Source organism: Podarcis melisellensis (assembly GCF_964234715.1).
Source record: "Podarcis melisellensis genome assembly, chromosome: 1".
Classification (NCBI taxonomy): Eukaryota; Metazoa; Chordata; class Lepidosauria; order Squamata; family Lacertidae; genus Podarcis; species Podarcis melisellensis.
Window position 1 is genome coordinate 134384019 of NC_138528.1, and position 20853 is coordinate 134404871.

General features: G+C 43.8%; 1 protein-coding gene and 1 long non-coding RNA gene across 7 annotated transcripts in view; one reads left to right on the forward strand and one right to left on the reverse strand.

Annotated features, from left to right (window-relative positions):
• The window catches only part of KANSL1L (KAT8 regulatory NSL complex subunit 1 like), a 46751-nt gene extending 26651 nt beyond the window's left edge, over positions 1-20100 (forward strand). For 5 of the 6 annotated variants that reach the window (XM_081911465.1, XM_081911464.1, XM_081911466.1 and 2 more), the window contains 11 exons: positions 348-552; positions 5456-5609; positions 6005-6103; positions 6303-6440; positions 6938-7062; positions 8244-8368; positions 12196-12250; positions 14782-14895; positions 15813-16025; positions 17969-18268; positions 18357-20100. In XM_081911465.1, coding sequence (XP_081767591.1) covers positions 348-552; positions 5456-5609; positions 6005-6103; positions 6303-6440; positions 6938-7062; positions 8244-8368; positions 12196-12250; positions 14782-14895; positions 15813-16025; positions 17969-18214 — 1474 coding nt within the window. In that variant the 3' untranslated portion in view covers positions 18215-18268; positions 18357-20100. Of the gene's footprint in view, positions 1-347; positions 553-5455; positions 5610-6004; positions 6104-6302; positions 6441-6937; positions 7063-8243; positions 8369-12195; positions 12251-14781; positions 14896-15812; positions 16026-17968; positions 18269-18356 lie in introns of those variants that run through there. The other variant, XM_081911467.1, reaches the window with a different exon arrangement.
• LOC309363832 lies at positions 12089-17998 on the reverse strand. Its single transcript, XR_014165605.1, has 2 exons — positions 17941-17998; positions 12089-12229 (listed from the first exon to the last, which is right to left on the reverse strand). It is a non-coding gene; the product is annotated as an uncharacterized lncRNA (long non-coding RNA).
• Positions 20101-20853: the final 753 nt, after the last annotated feature.

The window sequence follows — 20853 nt, forward strand, 5'->3', positions numbered from 1 at the left end:
GGCTCCCAGCTTTAGAAGATCGAATTAAACCTATATGAAGAATAATGTATGGACAGCAAATCAATATATGTACATTGCCTAGAGCAGCCTTTCTCACCTTGTGTCCCCAGACGTTGTTGAACTACAACCCCCTTCATCCCTGACCACAGGTCTGGCTAAGCTAGAGATGATGGGAGTTGTAGTCCAATAGCACATGGAGCTCCAAAGTTGAGAAAGGCTGACTTAGAGTATATCACTTAATCCTGAGTACACCTTCTGATCTTGAACTTGGTGTATGGAACTCAAATATTATATAATATGCAGAGCTTATTTCTGACAACCTAGGATAATTATTTGGTGCTTTTCAGAAATTCAGAGAACAATGAGGAGATATCATGCACCAGTAGTTGGTTGGTTGACCAACAACACCTGAAGAGGAGGAGGAAAGAAAAGGCGAAGTTGAGAACATCATCTGTTGCCATGATATGCACATCTGCTCGCACTAGACCGCTTCAGAGTTTACAGAGGAGGAAGCTGTACAAAATGAGCACTGCTTTCAATTCAAACCAGCAGGTACAAATGCATGTTTCTATCTCTTTAAGAAAGTATGTTAAGGTTCCAGCTTTGTGTGCCAGATTAGTATGGGTGTGTATCTACTACATGTTCCTGCTCTTGTTCTATTCTGTGAGATCCTAAATTAGGGGAGAAAATTTTCAAGAAGCAGGTCAGATGCAAGGTTGACCACACATAAGGCTAAACTGGATTTCCTAAGTTGGCCTTGTTGACCACCGCGACTTCCTTTTTCTAACTAGGTGTGATGTTGGATGAAGCTTTGTATATATTCATCCTTAAAAATAAAATAAAAAACCCAAATTTGATGATTCTAAATTATTATTTTTTGTTATCCAATGTCTCAAACATAGGGGGTACCCTTGTATTGTCAGCTGGATTTTCCCTTTGGGGGACAAAAAAACAGGAGAGAGAAGCAAGATATATTATGGATTAATTATACAATGAGTTTCTTTCATGTGACCATTTATATGAGTACAGAACTGAAAGCATCTTCCATCTTGTTGGGTCATATCCTTACCCAATTTTCTGGATGACAGCCTACCATGTATGGCAGTGAGGTTACTTTGACTTGACCAGTGGGCTGTGTTAACAGGCGGCATTCTGCTTCATACTAGTTATTTAGGTAAAGATTTTTTACAAATGGTTTAACACTTGAGAGTTAATGTGGAAGTATATAAGGAAAGAAAGCAGTGTAACTGAGCTGTGTTATTTGTTGCATTCAAACAACATGACTAAGCACTGAAATGGGTTTAAGAGGTCAGCTAGGCTGAAGTTACTTAATCAAGAAAGGTTTTTGCGAGCAGAAATGATACGCCTCCTCAGATAAAAACAGTGTCTTCACTTAGCTTCTACTGAGGCCAAGTGAGGCTAACATGAAATTACAGTCCACGCCCCCCAACCAACAAGGAAATGCAATCTGATTTTACTACACTGTCAGCATCATTAGTACAATACTATACTGCAACATGTGGAAGACAGGAGTGCCTGGCGTTCTCTGGTCCATGGGGTCACGAAGAGTCGGACACGACTAAACGACTAAACAACAACAACAACAATACTGCAACATGCTGCCTTGTTACAGCAAACTTCAGAATTCAGAAATGAAGCAGCAGTATTGTAGTCCGCTCTTTGCACCTAATACATATGTCTGGACAAAAACGGCAATTGAAAACTTTGCTAAATCATACTTTGCTAAATCATAGTGCTGTATAATGAATGCTTTGAAAAGCAGGAAGAAGAATAAGAATAAGAAGAGGAGGAGTTTGGATTTGATATCCCGCCTTTCACTCCCTTTAAGGAGTCTCAAAGCGGCTCACATTCTCCTTTCCCTTCCTCCCCCACAACAACCACTCTGTGAGGTGAGTGGGGCTGAGAGACTTCAGAGAAGTGTGACTGGCCCAAGGTCACCCAGCAGCTGCAGGTGGAGGAGCGGAGACGCGAACCCGGTTCCCCAGATTACAAGACTACCGCTCTTAACCACTACACCACACTGGCTCACACTGGACTTGGCATGCAACCCTGTATTGAATACTAAATTGTTTGCTACGGAAGCAATGACAAGCTTAAGTTGGATGTCTCCAAGAGCTGTTGTAAGACACAGAGAAGGAAAATTCCAAAACAACTCTCAGTTGCATTTGGGCTTCAGAAGTGTGGGGGCACATGATCTAAGTTACAGAGAGCTACTCTTGCTGCCATCAAAAACTTGTAATTGCTAGCTGTTTTCCGAGTCATAGCCAAAGGTCTTAGTAATTTGGGAGTTTATTGAAGATTGAGTTATGTGTTTGTTGTTTGTGTGTGTGTGTGTGTGTGTGTGTGTAAATAGATGTATTTGTATGTATGTAAATGTAACTGTTTAAGCCATCCAAGCTCTTAGAGACATGACAGAATCTTCATACAAAATGCATTTTGTTTGTACAATAAAACAAATAAAACATTTCATATATGAGTTTCTTAGGAGTCAGAGGCCTAAAACTAATAATAGTTCAAAATCTCTCATATCAAATTAATGTATCTGTTCTAGTTTCAGAGTCTGGTAAAGGTGATGAGAGCATAAAGATCCCCCCCCCCCCAAAAAAAAACACTTACCTCTGAGGAAGTATGTTGCCATCTAAATCTGCTGTTTCTTTTTGGACTATTTATTTAATCACACAGCTGGCAGTGCTCAAGTTTAAAGGAAATTGAAAAGCTGTATCTTCTCTTTTTCTTTTTTTAAGAAAGATTTTTGCTGTTCCAAGCTAGCTTAGTTTTCCTCTTCATAGGCTCAGAAGTGCCTTAAACTGATCTGTGTTAAATTAAGATTTGACCTAGCATAAACAGCTGCAAAGTACCTGAACTGAAATAAATATTTAATTTGGAAAATTCTGCTTTGCTGCTGTTTTTGCAAATAATTTTAAAACTTAAAATCTTAAAACTTTTAAAACAAAATATCACGTGTAAAGCAAGAAGAATGGAAACCTTCACAAAAATAAGTATATTCCTCCTACAGTAACATTTCATTAATCAGGTTTTTATTTCCCTAAATATAGCAATATGATATTCATAAGAATAGTTTTCTCAGTAAAAAGGAAAGAAAAGAAAAAGGCCAGAGCCAGCGATTGAAGCTAAAAATGTTATGTTCCAATAAGACTTTGTCTTCACCTAAAGGGGGGGGAGGAATTTTCACCTGTTTAAAATAAAGCAGGGTGGTAGCCAATGCTGGCTGTTTACTAGCAGGAGAGGCATTTTTGCATGGTCCATCTCCCTTGTACTCCAAAGGATCCCTTTTCAATATTGTTTGCATTTCTATTCAGGGGCGCCGACTTATAAAAAATATTGGGGGGGGGGCGGGGGCCCATACCGACTTATAAAAAATATTGGGGGGGGCCAAGACCTCCAAACCGCTGCTGCTGGGGGAACGAAAGGGGCGAGCCCCGACCCCCGGGCTGCCCCGACCTTAAGTGAATCTGTGAGGGCCCGCCCGTGGGCGGTGAATATTAATGAGCTAGGGGGAATCCCCGCTTTTCGCGGGGCTGATGCCAGCCCCGCGAGATTGTTGATGGGTCGAGAGCCCGCAACCCCACCCGCTCTCTAGATCGGGAGTGGCTTTGTTTTAACTCATTACTGAATGTATTTTAAAAGGTAACTATCGTCAAACAAGGAAAATAAAAAATACCAACATAATTTTGTGATTTTACAAAGCATAATATAACTAATAATTTTCTTAAATTATTGGGGGGGGCGGAGCCCCCCAAACGAATTTTTGAGGGGGCTCGGGCCCCCTCAGGCCCCATGGAGTCGGCGCCTATGTTTCTATTTAAAAGCTAAAGGTTGCAATTTCAGCTGGCTGAAGATCTTTCATTGCAGTCAGAAGTAAGCACCACTGAGCTCAGTGAACCTTGCATCCAGGAAACTATCGTGCTTATCCTCTTTTAAAATTCTTTTATTGATTTTTCAAAATAACATGAGTGATAATCTGTGAAAAAGGGTGCCATATCACTATAAAGTTAGTATCTTCTCATTTTCTAATGCTTTGACTTCCTTTGTTAAATTTTTAGAGACTGCCAGTGCCCATGCTTTCTATTTCCACTGTGATAATTCCAAATGTTGTAGGGACTTTCAGTTTTGAGCAATAGGTTGTCTAGTAGCTATCAAAAGGAAGGTGATTAGTTCTTTATTTAAGGATGATAACAGTATCACCTTTAAAACTTAATAGCAGAACCAAGGTTGTGGTGCAAATAACATTTTGGTTTGTAATCTAGCCTATCTCATTAACCGAATTGTTCCAAATAGTTGCAGTTTTTCACATGCCCACCACATATGAATAGTTGTTCTCCTTACACTTTCTCCAACAGAGAGGAGAAATGGTTTTATTGATGTAGTTGCACCTCAGAGGGGTCTATGTAAGACACTGAGAGTGTTTTCTTTTACACATGTGGATACTGATTTTTGTAGCCCACACGCTTTGCCAATCTGCCCCTTCAAATTATGGTTTCTAAATCTGATTCCCAAGTATGTTTTATTAAATTTGTTTGGCCCAATTGTATCTCATGTACTATTTTGTAATTATTGATAATACATGTTCAGATTTTGCATTAGTATTCATAATTAGAATTTCAAATGGAGTTAGAGGCATAGAAGCATATGCGATAACTGTTGGACTTGCCAAAAAGTGTGTAATTTGATGCATATTCAGCCAATTCCCGATGTTTTGTCTAGCTTTACATATTGATTGTTCTTATGTTCTCCTTTATTTAAAAGTTTATTGAGCTGTCATGCTGATCCTAATAAATTTGGTATTGTGCTGCTCTTTGGTAAGTGTGCAAGCTCACACATAGTATTTAGGGATGTGGGTTGTGGCTTTGTGAAATGTAACTTCAAAATTTGACACTACTTGTCATTCTGTATGACAAGTAGAATAAATTGGAGCATGCCCAATATATTTGCCTGCAGGTTGATGTTAAGTGACTTTAAAAGGAGTTAAGAAATTCATGGAGGATAAAACTACCAGTCATTATTAGTCATCATGGGGGAGCAACAGTAGGAGGAGATAATTGCTTTCATTGGATTTTTGGGGAAAACAGAGAACGGAAGTTAAGAAAAATATTACGGATTTAATTTAGTAAAGTCAGGGATAAACTGGCTGAAGAATACCTATCTCTGTTTTTTTTAAAATCATATTTTTATTAGATTTTACAAAAGTTAACAACCAATAGAAAAATTAACTAAAATCACAAAAACAACAAACAACACACATCAAAAATACAAACAGAAAAACAGAAAAAAGAAAAACATAAAAAAGAAAATACCTATCTCTGGAGCAGTAGTCCTGCTGTCTTGTCCAGCTTGAACTTCAATCTGTTGACACGGTTTGCTTTAGAATGTGAACAAGCTTTAAAAAGTTTTAAATCTGTGTGGCACCTTACAGGCTATGCAACTGAGAGATGCCTTGTTTAATACAGAAGAGGTGGTTCCAGCCTCCATGTGGAGTACATATGAATTGAGCACCAAGCCCAGGACACAAAAACAACTCATGTTAGAATTGGACACCTCATTCCATCCCGTCTTATCATTTCCTTCTGGTAAGTGGTTGCTTGCTATCATATGTACAGCAGAACATCCCTTTTATTGACTATTTTTTTTATTATGCTGTATTTTCTGCATTCCTCCAAGGAGCTCGAGGCAGTGTCAGAGACTCCCCCTGCCCCCATTTTGTTCTTGTAAGTACTCTGTGAGGCAGTTAAGATTAAGAGAAACAGTAACTGTCACTAGGGGAGCTTCATGGTTTTGTACACTCCACTTAGCATTTTCTCCACAAACCTACTGGCACTTACATAGTGGAGAGTAGGCCAGACTTCATGAATTAGCCTTTGAAAATAGGCATGCAATGCACATGTAAGTGAATAGATTTTGGGGATAGTAGATTGCAATTAGATGATTTATATTTCTTTACATAGATTGAATCTCTATTTTTCAGACACTTCTCTTCATGTACACTTTAAGACACTGCTCAAGAATTATGAGGTCAAAGGTGAATCTGCCCTTGGTTTAGAGTTAAAAATGTCTCCATCAAATGGTATGCAGTACATAATTTTGACTTTTTTTGTTTCAAAATTTATTATTTGACATTGTTTTGTTGATTTTTCTCCACTGTACTTTTTTTTTTGACTGATGGGGATGAATTTTTACATTGTAATTTAAAGTGCAAATAGAAAAAATGGCCTTTCTTTAAACTGAGAAGAAACAATAGTAAGATAGTGTTTATTTTGTTGTAGAATATTTTCATTATAAAGGTCCTCCTCAACAGTGGATCTGTGGATTTGAATCCAGTTTCAAACATCAGACTGTGTCAGAAGCATCTGAACAGCTGCTAGAGGGAAGAAAGAAAAGGCATTTAAGTGAGACAGTGATTGGTAAGTTGCCTAAGCTATCAGGAGGTCAGGTAAATGACAAGTCCCCAGCATATTGTCCACTTCTGTCCACAAGAAGAAAGTAATTGTTTGCAGTGCAATCCTGTACATCTCGATTCAGAAGTAAGTCCCATTAAGTTCACTCGGACTTGCTCAGAGGGAAGTGTGTATAGGATTACGGCCTCAAATGGATGTTTTGTCAAACTCTTGAGGATTGCATTCCAGCTGTAGAAACCATGTAGTACTGTGGAGAATAACTTTTATCAGCTTCCTTTGAATATAGCAATAGGTGGGCGTATGTTTGCATTTATACAGATAGTCTTATCTGTCTTAACAGTTTCATTGTCACCTCTTGCTATGTTCCATTTACGTTTATTATAACATCATGTGGAGCAGCTAAGTCGTAATTGTAGTAGTTGTTCAGAAATATTGTTCATTACATACAACTTCATTTTCTGAAAGATAAGGACTCTTCCCCTTTTCTTTCTTTTGTGTGGCAGGAGAAAGTAGTAAGAGATGTGAAGCATTTTCCTTTCAACACGCAGAACCAGAATCCCAGAGTCCTTTTACAGGAGCAGCCAATGGAGACATGATGTCTAGATCAAGTCATAGTATATCAACACAGGTATGCTAAAATTATTGTACTAGACTAACCTTCTCCCACCTGGTGCCCTTCATTTTTTTTTTAATTGGAGCTCCCATCATCCTGGCCATTGACCATACTGGCTGGGTCTCAGGAGTCTGGTAGGGTGAGTCTGGTCTAGAGGGGCTGATCTGCTTCAGATGTGTTGCATAGTATAAATTACTCTCTCAACAGCTAAATCAGTATGCAAATCCTGGCAGCTGGAGAACAATACAGATGTGCCCCCAAGCAGCTCCAGCATGGTCCCTGTTCACACGAAAGCCATGATACATGAGAAGGCCATGTTGGCGAAGTCCGATGGATAACAACTAAAGGGTGCCAAGTTGAGGGTTGTTGCTGTCTCAGCACCATCCTTTTGCTTCCTGCACTGCACTGGCTATGGAGTCAGCAGTAGGAGCATGTCTCCTGAGGAATGTAGCAAAGGAACATATTCCAGAGACACTCTGTACCATAACTGGAGATATTAGGGACAATATAAGGGATAAAAGTTGTGCTTTAAAAAGGAGTTAGGACCCTTGTTCTTTTTTAGGATACCTTGCCCTTTAGTAAAAAAAACCTCTGAGCGGCTTACCAAAACAAGCTCTAAAACAGTCATTGCCCTCAGGCTCACAGGCTAAAAAGACTTGATAGAAGAGGAAAGGACTAGGAGGAAGAAGCAAGTTCCAGCACTAATTCTTAAAGTTACAGCTGACATCAGTGACATTTCAGGCTGTCTTGTCCTTGTCCATCCTTCCCATGAATCACTCTTTCCACTAGACCAGATGTAGGAGCAAAGCTGGTGGTGATGTCTAGGTAAGGAGGAAATGGCAGCTCTGGTACACAGTTTTTCTCTTGAAAAACAGACTTGATGGCAGTTAAGACTCCTCACAAAGGAGGGCACTCTATGGATTTACAACAAAGCCAATAAAAAACATTTTACCTCTGGCTTTGATAATTTAGTATATCAGTTTGTATTTTCATGAATTAATGATTATATATTAGTTTTAAACCAGAGCTTGTTTATAGTACTGACGTTTTTCTGTTGGGATATAGTTTCAAAAATTTCTGATCAGCTCTGAGTATTAAAGATGGTTTTCTAGCAAGTTCTGTGCACTTAAGTATACTTTTGACTTTGAGCGTCCATTTAATGACATCCAATGTATAATGTTATGATTTTTGCACAGCTCAATTCAAGACGTAGACTGAGAAGTGAGAGCTCCTATGATATAGATAATATTGTTATACCTATGTCACTCGTGGCACCGTCCAAGCTGGAGAAACTGCAGTATAAAGAAATTCTCACTCCAAGGTACAGTTAATTTGTGTCCATTCATAAGACAGTGTGAAGCTATATTTTGCTAGGGCCATACTCAACCTTAAAAGTACATTTGAGCCAGACTAGGAGGCCAAATTGCAAATATTTCTTATCTCTAGAAAAACACATCTTTTGATGTGGGGAGGAGGTAACTCAAAAGTGCAAAGGACAGCTTTCTTTTGCCACTTTCTTCTGCAGCAATGAAACTGCCACAATGTATCAGAACAGCCCAGGTGTGCGCTGGTATACATGTCTGAGCATATATATTCCTCCCAGTGGGTTATGTTCTGGAATACACATTCAAGAATGCATCAAAACATTCTGATAGAATCATAGAATTGGAAGGGACCACAAGGGCCATCGAGTCCAACCCTCTGCCAAGCCGGAAACAGATTTGTAGCTGTTTCAGGATTTCTCTGTGAAATAGCCAGGATTTGCTTGCCCTTAACTGGTTTCAGCAGAGCCAAATCCTGATTAGTTCCATAACACTGTCATGATTCCTGACTGGACAGGACTGTAGTCAATGAGGAGCTGTCCTGTTTTTGTTTTATTCTGTTTCATTAAAAATGATGCCAAAGCATCAGTAGGAAATTATGCCTGCAAACAGGTTTGAAAAGCAGTATTAAAAAACTGGAAGGTAGGGTTCAAAAGGCTTTATCCACCCCATGAAAGCATGTTATTTGCCATTAGAACAGAGGAAAAATATTTTAAAGTCTCGTGCTGAGCCAGATAAATTAATTGCGTCACTGATATCAAAAGCTCTTTAAGCAGTGAAAGCAAAGAGTCTTGATTTTGCATCGTATGAGGCTTCTTCAAATGTGTTTAGATTAAGTTGCTATGGTCAGTGTCCAGAATTCGTTGAAAATCATCATCATTCATGGCTACATGTCAATCCTAGATTAAATTTGTGCATTTCTCTGCTTTTCAAGTATACACCAGTGAGTTTTTACTGTCAGATTTAGTTAACTAATTGCAGCTCACTTTGCCCATAAAGCAACCAACGTTATAGTACAGTGGTGCCCCGCAAGACGAATGCCTCGCAAGACGAAAAACCCGCAAGACGAAAGGGTTTTTCGGGTTTTGCAACGCTTCGCTAGACGATTTTCCCTATGGGCTTGCATCGCAAGACGAAAGCCCATAGGGAAATCTCGGGGACCTTTTTTTAAATGCTGGCGGTGGGGAGCAAAGCCTTTTTCCCCCCTCCGGACTTCAGAAGAGGTCCAGGAAGGCCGGCGGGGGCGAAAGGCTTTGCTCCCCACCGCCAGCATTTTAAAAGCGGTCCGGGATAGCAGGGAAGCGCTTCCCGCTATCCCGGACGGCTTTTGAAGGCAGGCAGGGGGGGGCAAAGACTTTTGCCCCCCCGCCCGCCTTGGGAAGAGGTCCTGGACCTCTTCCCAAGGCGGGCGGGGGGCAAAAGTCTTTGCCCCCCCTGCCTGCCTAACCGGGGGCTTTTAAATCGCCCCGGGACTGTCCGGGGCGATTTAAAAGCCCCCGGACGGCTTTTGAACCCTCCCCCCGCCGCCCGGCATCGGGGCATCGTCCCGATGCCGGGCGGCGGGGCAGGAACGCCTCCCCCCGCCGCCCGGCTTCGGGGCATCGTCCCGATGCCGGGCGACGGGGCGAGAAAGCCTCCCCCCGCCGCCTGGCATCGGAACCATGTCCCGATGCCGGGCGACGGGGCGAGAAAGCCTCCCCCCGCCGCCTGGCATCGGAACCATGTCCCGATGCCGGGCGGCGGGGCGGGAAAGCCTCCCCCCGCCGCCCGGCTTCGGGGCATCGTCCCGATGCCGGGCGGCCGGGCAGGAACGCCTCCCCCCGCCGCCCGGCTTCGGGGCATCGTCCCGATGCCGGGCGACGGGGCGAGAAACCCTCCCCCCGCCGCCTGGCATCGGAACCATGTCCCGATGCCGGGCGACGGGGCGAGAAAGCCTCCCCCCGCCGCCCGGCTTCGGGGCATCGTCCCGATGCCGGGCGGCGGGAAGGGAAAGCCTCCCCCCGCCGCCTGGCATCGGAACCATGTCCCGATGCCGGGCGGCGGGGCAGGAACGCCTCCCCCCGCCGCCCGGCTTCGGGGCATCGTCCCGATGCCGGGCGACGGGGCGAGAAAGCCTCCCCCCGCTGCCTGGCATCGGAACCATGTCCCGATGCCGGGCGACGGGGCGAGAAAGCCTCCCCCCGCTGCCTGGCATCGGAACCATGTCCCGATGCCGGGCGACGGGGCGAGAAAGCCTCCCCCCGCTGCCTGGCATCGGAACCATGTCCCGATGCCGGGCGACGGGGCGAGAAAGCCTCCCCCCGCCGCCTGGCATCGGAACCATGTCCCGATGCCGGGCGGCGGGGCGGGAAAGCCTCCCCCCGCCGCCTGGCATCGGAACCATGTCCCGAAGCCCGGCGGGGGGCGGGAAAGCCTCCCCCCGCCGCCCGGCTTCGGGGCATCGTCCCGATGCCGGGCGGCCGGGCAGGAACGCCTCCCCCCGCCGCCCGGCTTCGGGGCATCGTCCCGATGCCGGGCGACGGGGCGAGAAAGCCTCCCCTCGCCGCCTGGCATCGGAACCATGTCCCGATGCCGGGCGACGGGGCGAGAAAGCCTCCCCCCGCCGCCCGGCTTCGGGGCATCGTCCCGATGCCGGGCGGCCAGGCAGGAACGCCTCCCCCCGCCGCCCGGCTTCGGGGCATCGTCCCGATGCCGGGCGACGGGGCGAGAAAGCCTCCCCCCGCCGCCTGGCATCGGAACCATGTCCCGATGCCGGGCGACGGGGCGAGAAAGCCTCCCCCCGCCGCCCGGCTTCGGGGCATCGTCCCGATGCCGGGCGACGGGGCGAGAAAGCCTCCCCCCGCCGCCTGGCATCGGAACCATGTCCCGATGCCGGGCGACGGGGCGAGAAAGCCTCCCCCCGCCGCCTGGCATCGGAACCATGTCCCGATGCCGGGCGACGGGGCGAGAAAGCCTCCCCCCGCCGCCTGGCATCGGAACCATGTCCCGATGCCGGGCGACGGGGCGAGAAAGCCTCCCCCCGCCGCCTGGCATCGGAACCATGTCCCGATGCCGGGCGACGGGGCGAGAAAGCCTCCCCCCGCCGCCTGGCATCGGAACCATGTCCCGAAGCCGGGCGACGGGGCGAGAAAGCCTCCCCCCGCCGCCTGGCATCGGAACCATGTCCCGAAGCCGGGCGGCGGGGCGAGAAAGCCTCCCCCCGCCGCCCGGCATCGGAACGATGTCCCGAAGCCCGGCGGCGGGGCGGGAAAGCCTGGGCGCGCTTGCAACTCTCCGCAAGGAGCGCGCTGCTTGCGGAGAGGTCCGCGCCTGTCCTGGACCTTTTCTGAAGGCAGGCGGGGGGGGGGCAAAAGTCTTTGTCCCCCCTGCCTGCCTTCCCAGGGGCTTTTAAATCGCCCCGGACAGCGGAGAAGTCCTCCGCTGTCCCGGGCGATTTTAAAATGCCGCCCGCCAGAAGAGGTCGGGGGAAGGCGGTTTCCATAGGAACGCATTAATTGATTTTCAATGCATTCCTATGGGAAACCGTGCTTCGCAAGACGAAAAACTCGCAAGACAAAGAGACTTGCGGAACGAATTAATTTCGTCTTGCGAGGCACCACTGTACTTAGAGGAGGCAGATGAGCAAAATAGTGGCTAGAGAGGGTCCAGTGAGAAGTTCATATCAGCTTATAGTCAATGGATTTAAACTAGACAAGCACTAACCATACACAGAAATTCAATTATTTCATTTGTTGAATTAGTGTATTTGTAGTGTTTACTATGCAAAATGATTTTTCACAATGTGACAGAGATGAACTGTGCATTGAGGAATCTTTTTCATCAACAGCTGGAGAACTGTTAACCTCGAGCCTTTGGGAAGCCTGCATGAAGAAGAAGAAAAGGTTGGTTGTGTTTCCATCCATCTGATAATTTATAACATTGCTTTTGTTTTATCCAGTAGTTTTGTAGATCTCTTAGAGCTGGAAACTATTTTCCCTCCCAAAATAAACAGTATCCTTGACACACACTTGCATGTTTATGAATTGTACAAGCAAAGAAAGGAAACAATAAGATCAGAAATATTGTATGAATGTTTTCTTAAGGTATTGGCTAACTAGTGCTTGAAAGTTCACAAAAATAGTTTACATCAGCCTTTTCAGAAGTACACCTTGAATCATCCCAAAGCCATTTTCACTTGCAACATCTACTGTTAAATTCTGGCTGAAATATCTTTGCTGAACAAGTTTTTTTATGGGTTATTGGAGAACATACGTTCCTGCTTCAGTCTTTCAGAGGGGAAACTTAACCGTATTTTTTGCTCTATAAGACTCACTTTTTCCCTCCTCAAAAGTACGGGGAAATGTATGTGCGTCTTATGGAGCGAATGCAGGCTGTGCAGCTATCCCAGAAGCCAGAACAGCAAGAGGGATTGCTGCTTTCGCTGCGCTGTGATCCCTCTTGCTGTTCTGGCTTCTGAGATTCAGAATATTTTTTTTCTTGTTTTCCTCCTCCAAAAACTAGGTGCGTCTTGTGGTCTGGTGCGTCTTATAGAGCAAAAAATACGGCAGTCAAAAACAAGCAAGCTGTCACCCATTTCTCAAAATTTGCTTGCCTGTACTGCAGGGTTATCATGTTCCTCCTTCAGCTGAAAATAGTAATTTAATGAATGACATATATTTAGACAGGGTTGCTATATCACATACACTGCCATATTTCACAATCTGGCAATGCAAAAAGTATACACATTTAATAAATCATAATAGAGCCGCACACGGACACCACAAGCCTAGATTTATATATTCATGGATGCCAGAGGTGCAGGTCCTGCAAGTCCTATACACAGTGCATTGAACAACCCTACAGTAGGCACAGGCAAGAACTCTGGTTACCTAAATCATTTACAGTGGTGCCCCGCAAGACGAACGCCTCGCAAGACGAAAAACCCGCTAGACGAAAGGGTTTTCCGTTTTGGAGGCGCTTCGCAAAACGAATTTCCCTATGGGCTTGCTTTGCAAGAAGAAAGCCCATAGGGAAATCTCCGGGGACCTCTTTTAAATGCTAGCGGTGGGGAGCAAAGCCTTCCCCCCCCCCTCCGGCCTTCAGAAGAGGTCCAGGAAGGCCGGTGGGGGCGAAAGGCTTTGCTCTCCACCGCCAGCATTTTAAAAGCAGTCCGGGATAGCAGGGAAGCGCTTCCCGCTATCCCGGATGGCTTTTGAAGGCAGGCGGGGGGGAGCAAAGACTTTTGCCCCCCGCCCGCCTTCAGAAGAGGTCCTGGACCTCTTCCGAAGGCGGGCGGGGGGCAAAAGTCTTTGTCCCCCCTGCCTGCCTTCCCGGGGCGATTTAAAAGCCTCCGGACGGCTTTTGAAGGCAGGCGGGGGGGGGAGCAAAGACTTTTGCCCCCCGCCCGCCTTCAGAAGAGGTCCAGGACCTCTTCCGAAGGCGGGCGGGGGGCAAAAGTCTTTGTCCCCCCTGCCTGCCTTCCGGGAGAGCGGAGAAACGCAGCGCTGCGTTTCTCTGCTCTCCCGGGAAGGCAGGCGGGGGGGAAGCAAAGACTTTTGGGCTATGGGCTTTCTTCTTGGTCTGAAGGCGGTTTCCATAGGAACGCATTAATTGATTTTTAATGCATTCCTATGGGAAACCGTGCTTCGCAAGACGAAAAACTCGCAAGACAAAAAGACTTGCGGAACGAATTAATTTCGTCTTGCGAGGCACCACTGTACTTTTAAGTTTGGTTTTACATAGCTATCACTGCTCTTTATGCTTTTTGTTTCCCCCAGACCCAATTTCTCCCAACAGCCCCCGACCTATGTGTATGTCAGCCTGCGAGTATATTTCATACCTCTGATGAAATAAGCCTGCTCCACCCAGCTCTGCCCCTTTTCATGACCTATTTATGATGTATTGGGGCTACTTCAGGTTTGGGGCAATTGTGCATCTAACGTACCTAAACTGGGAGTTGCCTGTATAAACAGCTTTATGTAGCACTAAAATACACGTTCTGACCAGAAATTGACCAGTATCAGTTTCACATACTGTATAAACATTTTAAAGTAATACCCTGCCTTCCGCTCTTCTCTGCCCAGGATAGTAAAATAACCTGTGAAAGAATTGTGTCTTTTTACGGTTGAAACATTGGTGTTTTATTCTTACCAAAAAATTAATTTATGTTCTAGAGATGTGCCAAGTTTTAAATTTGTATAGCTATAAAATGTGTTTTATAGACATACATCTAGGTTGCTTTTTTGCAGTTTTTGTTGATTGGTTTGATTTCCTTTTGGTTTTTCCACAAAAGCTTATGCTACAATAAATTTTGCTAGGCTTTAAGGTGCCACAAGACTCTGGGCAAGATCCAGCATCACAACAGTTGATACAACATCATTTCCCCTCTTCCCCTTATAAACAATGTTTATAATCTGAGCACTTTAATATTTAGGCAGAAGATCTGTCAGATGATGCCTATGCTTCGCGTCATGCAAACTACGAAGACAAAGAGAGAGCACGGTGGTCGCTGTGGCAACAGTGTCGATGGCCCAGAAGGAACAGGCAGGTTGATACCTATATAAGAGAAATGGTTTAGTCATGTTGGCCACATGATCTGGAAAGCTGTCTTTGGACAAATGCCGGCTCCCTCTGCCTGAAGCGAAATAAGTGCCGTGGTTCACAGTCACCTTTGACTGGACTTAACCGTCCAGGGGTCCTTTACCAAGAACTTGCAGCCTCATAACCTTAAGAAACCAAACTTATGATATGATATTTTTCTGGAACTATTATTGCTCAAATGATATTAAAATTTCACTAAAATATATTGCATGTTTCACACACAACTTTGAATAACTAAGGAAAGTGTTTATTAAATGCTGTTTAATGCCCTGTCCCAGTAAAGATTATAGAAAAGGATGTGGTAAGACAGCACCACAGGAGAGTCCTACACTTTGCTACTCTTAAATGCAAGATTTCTTATACAGGCAACTTTCCATTTATGCACATTCAAGGCATGCATGATTGTACGCATCGCTGCAAACCCTGCAAAAATTGCCCTAAAAGAGTGCAAAAACGAAAATAATGCCTATCAATTATTTAATTATTTAATTAATGCCTAGCAAATGCCTACAAGCCTTTGCAAGTGCAATTCCACGAGCCTTTGCACCAACCTCAGGCCCGTGGAAAGTTGGGAGTCTGAGCAAGGAGGTTTGGAGGGAGCGATTGTGGTGTTTTGTTTTTTTAAAGGGCTTTTCAAGGGTTTCTGGAGGTTTAGAGGTGGTTTGCAGGCTTTTTCAGTGGTCTTCCCCATATATGTGATTTCACTTACCGTAAATGTATGGTGCCTTGGAATGGGACACCCACATAAATAGGGAATTGCTTGTATACAGTTGTCTGCATTCAATTTTTGGGTTTTCCTTTCAAAATATTAAGAAATTTTAATTCTACCCCCTTAAAATATGACAGCATCTTATTTTCCATTAGATGGTTTCTGTTTGGAAAAAACTGGAGCTTTGTCTCATTAATAGAACATATAGCAGAGGTTCTGACGGACAAGATCCAGCATTGAAAGAAAAACAAGTCAACACTGACTTAATATCCGATTTTTCTGAAAACATTGCTGACGCTACTTCAGAAATCCACAGTTCTCTCTGCCTTAGGGAGTCACAGTCTTCAGAAAGAAACCAAAAAACAAAGGTAAAATATATATATTTAGTAATAGCTGGGTGTGTTGACATGAGTCCCACTGACAGAAGGGACCCAAACCTGCTATCTATAAACCTTTTTGCTTTAAATTATTTAGCATTATACGTATTACAAGTGTAAAACTAATTTAAAGGTCCACATTGTGGTGGTGGGTTTGTTTTTTTATTAATTTTTTTTTAACAAATTAAAGCTAATATTTTTTGTTGACTATACTATACTGTTTTTAATTGTGCTATGTAGCAGTCACTAAGAATGTGAGCTAGAAAATCCCTGGTCATCCCATACCTCAGTCCTGAACTCACTGTGGGGTGTAATACTACAAATCTAGTCCAGTGGCTTACTTCTGAGTAGATATGTATAGAATTACCCTGCATGACTGAAATCAAATGCACTTTCCTTTAAGTACCGTATTTTTCTCTCTATAACACGCAGATTTTTTCTCCTAAAAAGTAAGGGGAAATGTCTGTGCGTGTTATTGAGCGAATGTGTGGTCCCTGGAGCTGACTCGCCGGAGCGCAGGGGCAAAAATAGGCAAAAATCAGATCGGGCGGTCGGGCGGAGGGAAGGCAGAAGCTGCTGCTTTCCTGCATTCTGCCTCAGGGTCTTACTGCCCACCCGCTTCTGTTGCTGCGTTTGCTCAAACTCAACAAAGAGCAGGGAATCCCCTGCCCTCCTGGCAAGCAGAGGGTTAAGGAAAGGATCGAGTCCTTCCTTCTAATTCTTTCCTAGTCACACTGCGTGCAGGCTCCAGCCCACCACCTCCTCCTCTCCGTGCTCTAGGGACTCGCAGGCAGCCGAAAAACATGCAGGTGGGAGAGAGAGAGAGAGGGCTGGTTTGGGGGGGGGGACTTTTGCCTTCCTTTCCTCCCCCCCACCCCGTTAAACTCCTCCCCTGCATTCTTAGCCAGCTGCTTCTCCGCACACCCCTCTTGTGCTTCTTGTCCCTTCTGTGTTTTTCCTTCCCTCCCCATTTAAAACGTGGTTACAAAGCACGGATCCACATGGATCCTCAGGATTTTTGCATTGGGTCACCCCAAATTCACCATCAGATCACATTACATGTCCATGGCTACAGTCTGTACCAAAAAAATCACGCACCCACTGTTGCCTGGGGCTGCAATGGTGCAAAAACGTGGTTACAAAGCATGGATCCACAGGATCTTTGCACTGGGTCACCCCAAATTCACCATCAGATAACATAGCATGTCCATGGCTACAGCCTGCACCAAAAAAATCACGCACCCACTGTGGCCTGGGGCCACAATGGTGCAAAAACGTGGTTACAAAGCACGGATCCACATGGATCCTCAGGATTTTTGCATTGGGTCACCCCAAATTCACCATCAGATGACATTGCATGTCCATGGCTACATCTTGCACCAAAAAAATCACGCACCCACTGTTGCCTAGGGTCACAGTGGTGCAAAAACGTGGTACAAAGCATGGATCCACATGGATCCTCAGGATTTTTGCATTGGGCTACTCCAAACTCACTGTCAGATCACCTGTCTGTGACCACAGCATGAACCACAAAAATCATACATCCACTGTTTCATTTAGAATATTTTTTTTCTTGTTTTCCTCCTCTAAAAACTATGTGCGTGTCTGATGCGTGTTATAGAGCGAAAAATACGGTAAGTCCCATTAAACATAGTAAGCTTTGTTCTGAGAATTCAGGGATTGGATTGCAAAAGGCCTCAAGAGAGAGGCACTAGATCTTGGTTTCATAACCTTCATCAAGATGATAATGTTCTGGGGAGGTAGCAGGCAAGAAGGTTGTTTGTACTATGGAGAGAATATGTGAAGAACATCAACATTATTTTTTTGTTAATTTCAAAGACTGTTCATAAAGTGGAGGATAAACAATGTTAAGAAAACACTACTGCTTATTTTCAGTTGATTTTACCTCTTCCTCCCTCTTTCATTCCTTTCAGTCTGTTCTTTGGGAACGTCGATCTTTTCCACTAAAGGTTGAAGAAGTAGGTGCTTTACTATGCCAAGATCAGATAACAGATCAGCAAGAGAATTCAGATGCGGCCATCCCCAGTGACTTGGACTGTACCTCACATGCTGCCTTCAGTTTACCAACTAACCAGCCACAAAAGAAAAGCTCTCCCAATGAGCTGGAAGAGTACAACCAAGTTCACTTGGGAATTGGCAGCATGAAAAAACTGAGGTGACAGAAAGTAATGCGGTTCATCAAGAAAGCTAACCAAAGTGAAAGAATGTGTAAGGTAAAAATATTTTAATGCTCCTAAAAGTGCTAACAGCTTTTGACTCACATTATTTTAAATTACAACACACATTTTGTCTTTTTTATAGTTTTGACAGGCAGGATAAGAGCCCAAGAGATGTAAAGAGTGAATGCTCTTAAACTGCAACCACCTTTGCCTACACATCTGAAAGGAAGACCTATTTTAAATGTACGTATGGTTGCTGTGCAGCAGAATAAGGTTTTTCCCCCATAGCTATGCAACAATTTCAAATGAACACAGAAAAAGCTACCCAAGAAGTTGTTTTTGTAAGTGGCAGGAGCACACAAGTCTACTGTCCTCTTAAGGACAGTAAGGAATCTGGTTTGCCCAGTGATACATCAAGCACTGTAAATGTGATGAATGGTTACTCAATTCTTACTATAGAAAGACAAAAAGCTTTGTGGGAAGAAAAATCAAATGAAATAATTGATTTTCTGAATTTCACAATGGATATGTTTCATTTTTGAGTGCCAGGGAAGGACTAAGAATTAGAAATACTATACTTTAGCTACTTAGCATTTTTATTACAACTTATTTTAAACACTTTGCCTAGCCTACAAAAACTATTATATTACACCTGAGCAGATTTCTGAGTAACCATTTCATATTTTGCATTAGCTAAAAAACTACAACATTTAATTAAATGTCAATAATACAAACAAGGCAATAGCAGTGTTTTAGTTACTGAGGGAAAACCAAATTATTTTCATACTCCAATTCCAGATTGCAGTGTGTGGAATGTTACCTGCATCCTCCTGTGATGCTAAGTGTTGGAAAGCATCACATTCAGTGATGTTAATGCAATATGACTGTATGCTGCTGTGAAACCGAATAGCTCTTCTGTGAGGAACTGTTGAAGGTTTTTAAAAAAGCCCAATTGTTAAGCAAGCTTTTCTTCAATACCATGTCCAATTGTAGTCCCCCCCTCCCCACCCCGGACTGGAAGTACACTGGATATTGTAAAAATGTTCAGTTGCATTTCTACATTACAGACTGTTAAGATTGTAGCTTACTGCAAATTTGGTTTTTAACTTTTAAAAATACTTTTTGTCCAATGAATTAAATTTTTAATCTTATCTCTGACACAACTATTTTAAATGCAAGTTTTTAAAATTAAAAAAATATTTCTGTACACTACAGTGTGATGTTGATAGATTGAGATGCTGAACAGAAAGATGAACTATGTACCCCTTTAGGAGCTCAGATTTTGTATGTAATATCACAAATCATGATTATGGCATGACATTGTTGGCTTGTCACCAGATATTTGTATAATGGATGATGAGCTGGCTAGTCTTTCCCTCTTCTATCTCTTCTGAATTTTTTCCAGGCCTGGGTAGCAGTTTGAGAGAAACTGCAGCGCCATGACTAAAGAGTGGCAGTTCTTACTTAGTTTGCCCTTCAAAACCTTTTAAGCAATATGATTACTGCAAGATAATTGAAATAATGTATATAGACACCATAAATTAGCCAGCTTGTCTTTACTCTTACCACACACACACCCAGTCCCAGCCTGATAAGAGTATCCTTAGAATCTGTATAGCATGTGTTTGAACCTGTCCTCCTGCTAGCCAACAGCAGAGTTGACTCTTCCTGGGCATAGCATCTGTCTCCCAAATCTTTTCTAATGCCTTTATGCAACACTGTCATGAAAATAGTGCCCTTAGGAGCTGGCCAGAACTCTGTTCTTAAATGTGACCAAAATAGCACACGTAGCAAAGGGTGTGTATTTAAATGTAATAAATTTATTTGGTTCACTCTTAAATCCAACTTCATTTTCTCCCTATAATAAATGGAGAGCTGATCTGCAACCACTCTTAACTCTTTACTGTACTGGTCAAGTTTCTCTGGCTATAATATTTTGAAAGACATACTACAGCTCTCAAAGAACTCTTCTTACAAAACAAAACAAAAATTCCTTCCAGTAGCACCTTAAAGACCAACTAAGTTAGTTCTTGGTATGAGCTTTCGTGTGCATGCACACTTCTTCAGATACACCCTGTATCTGAAGAAGTGTGCATGCACACGAAAGCTCATACCAAGAACTAACTTAGTTGGTCTTTAAGGTGCTACTGGAAGGAATTTTGTTTTGTTTTGACTATGGCAGACCAACACGGCTACCTATCTGTAACTCTTCTTACAAATTAGTTTGTCTGATGTTGTGTGCGACTTCCATTTATCCAATTGGTCACAACCAAAATGGCTGTGTATCTAGCACATTCTGTATTTATTGTAAAATACTGGATGCCATATCATAATTCACCTGTTTACCTCTGCATACAGCTACTGTACCTGTCCCCGAAAGTATTATTTTACACCCTCCCTTCAGTGTTTCAGATTTGTAGAGGATTAATTTGGGAGTCAGTAATTGGTGACCCTGTCACCTTCTTAGAGATTCTTATATTGTAATATTTTTTCACAAAATCACCTTCAGTTTAACAGGGGTTAGACAAGATTTTAGAGCAATACTGATTACTTTTTCATATGCTTGTATTCAGAAATCCCTGTATTTTGCAAGTTCTTGTTTTCTATATAGATTTTTTCAAGCATCTCCCCTTCCCTTC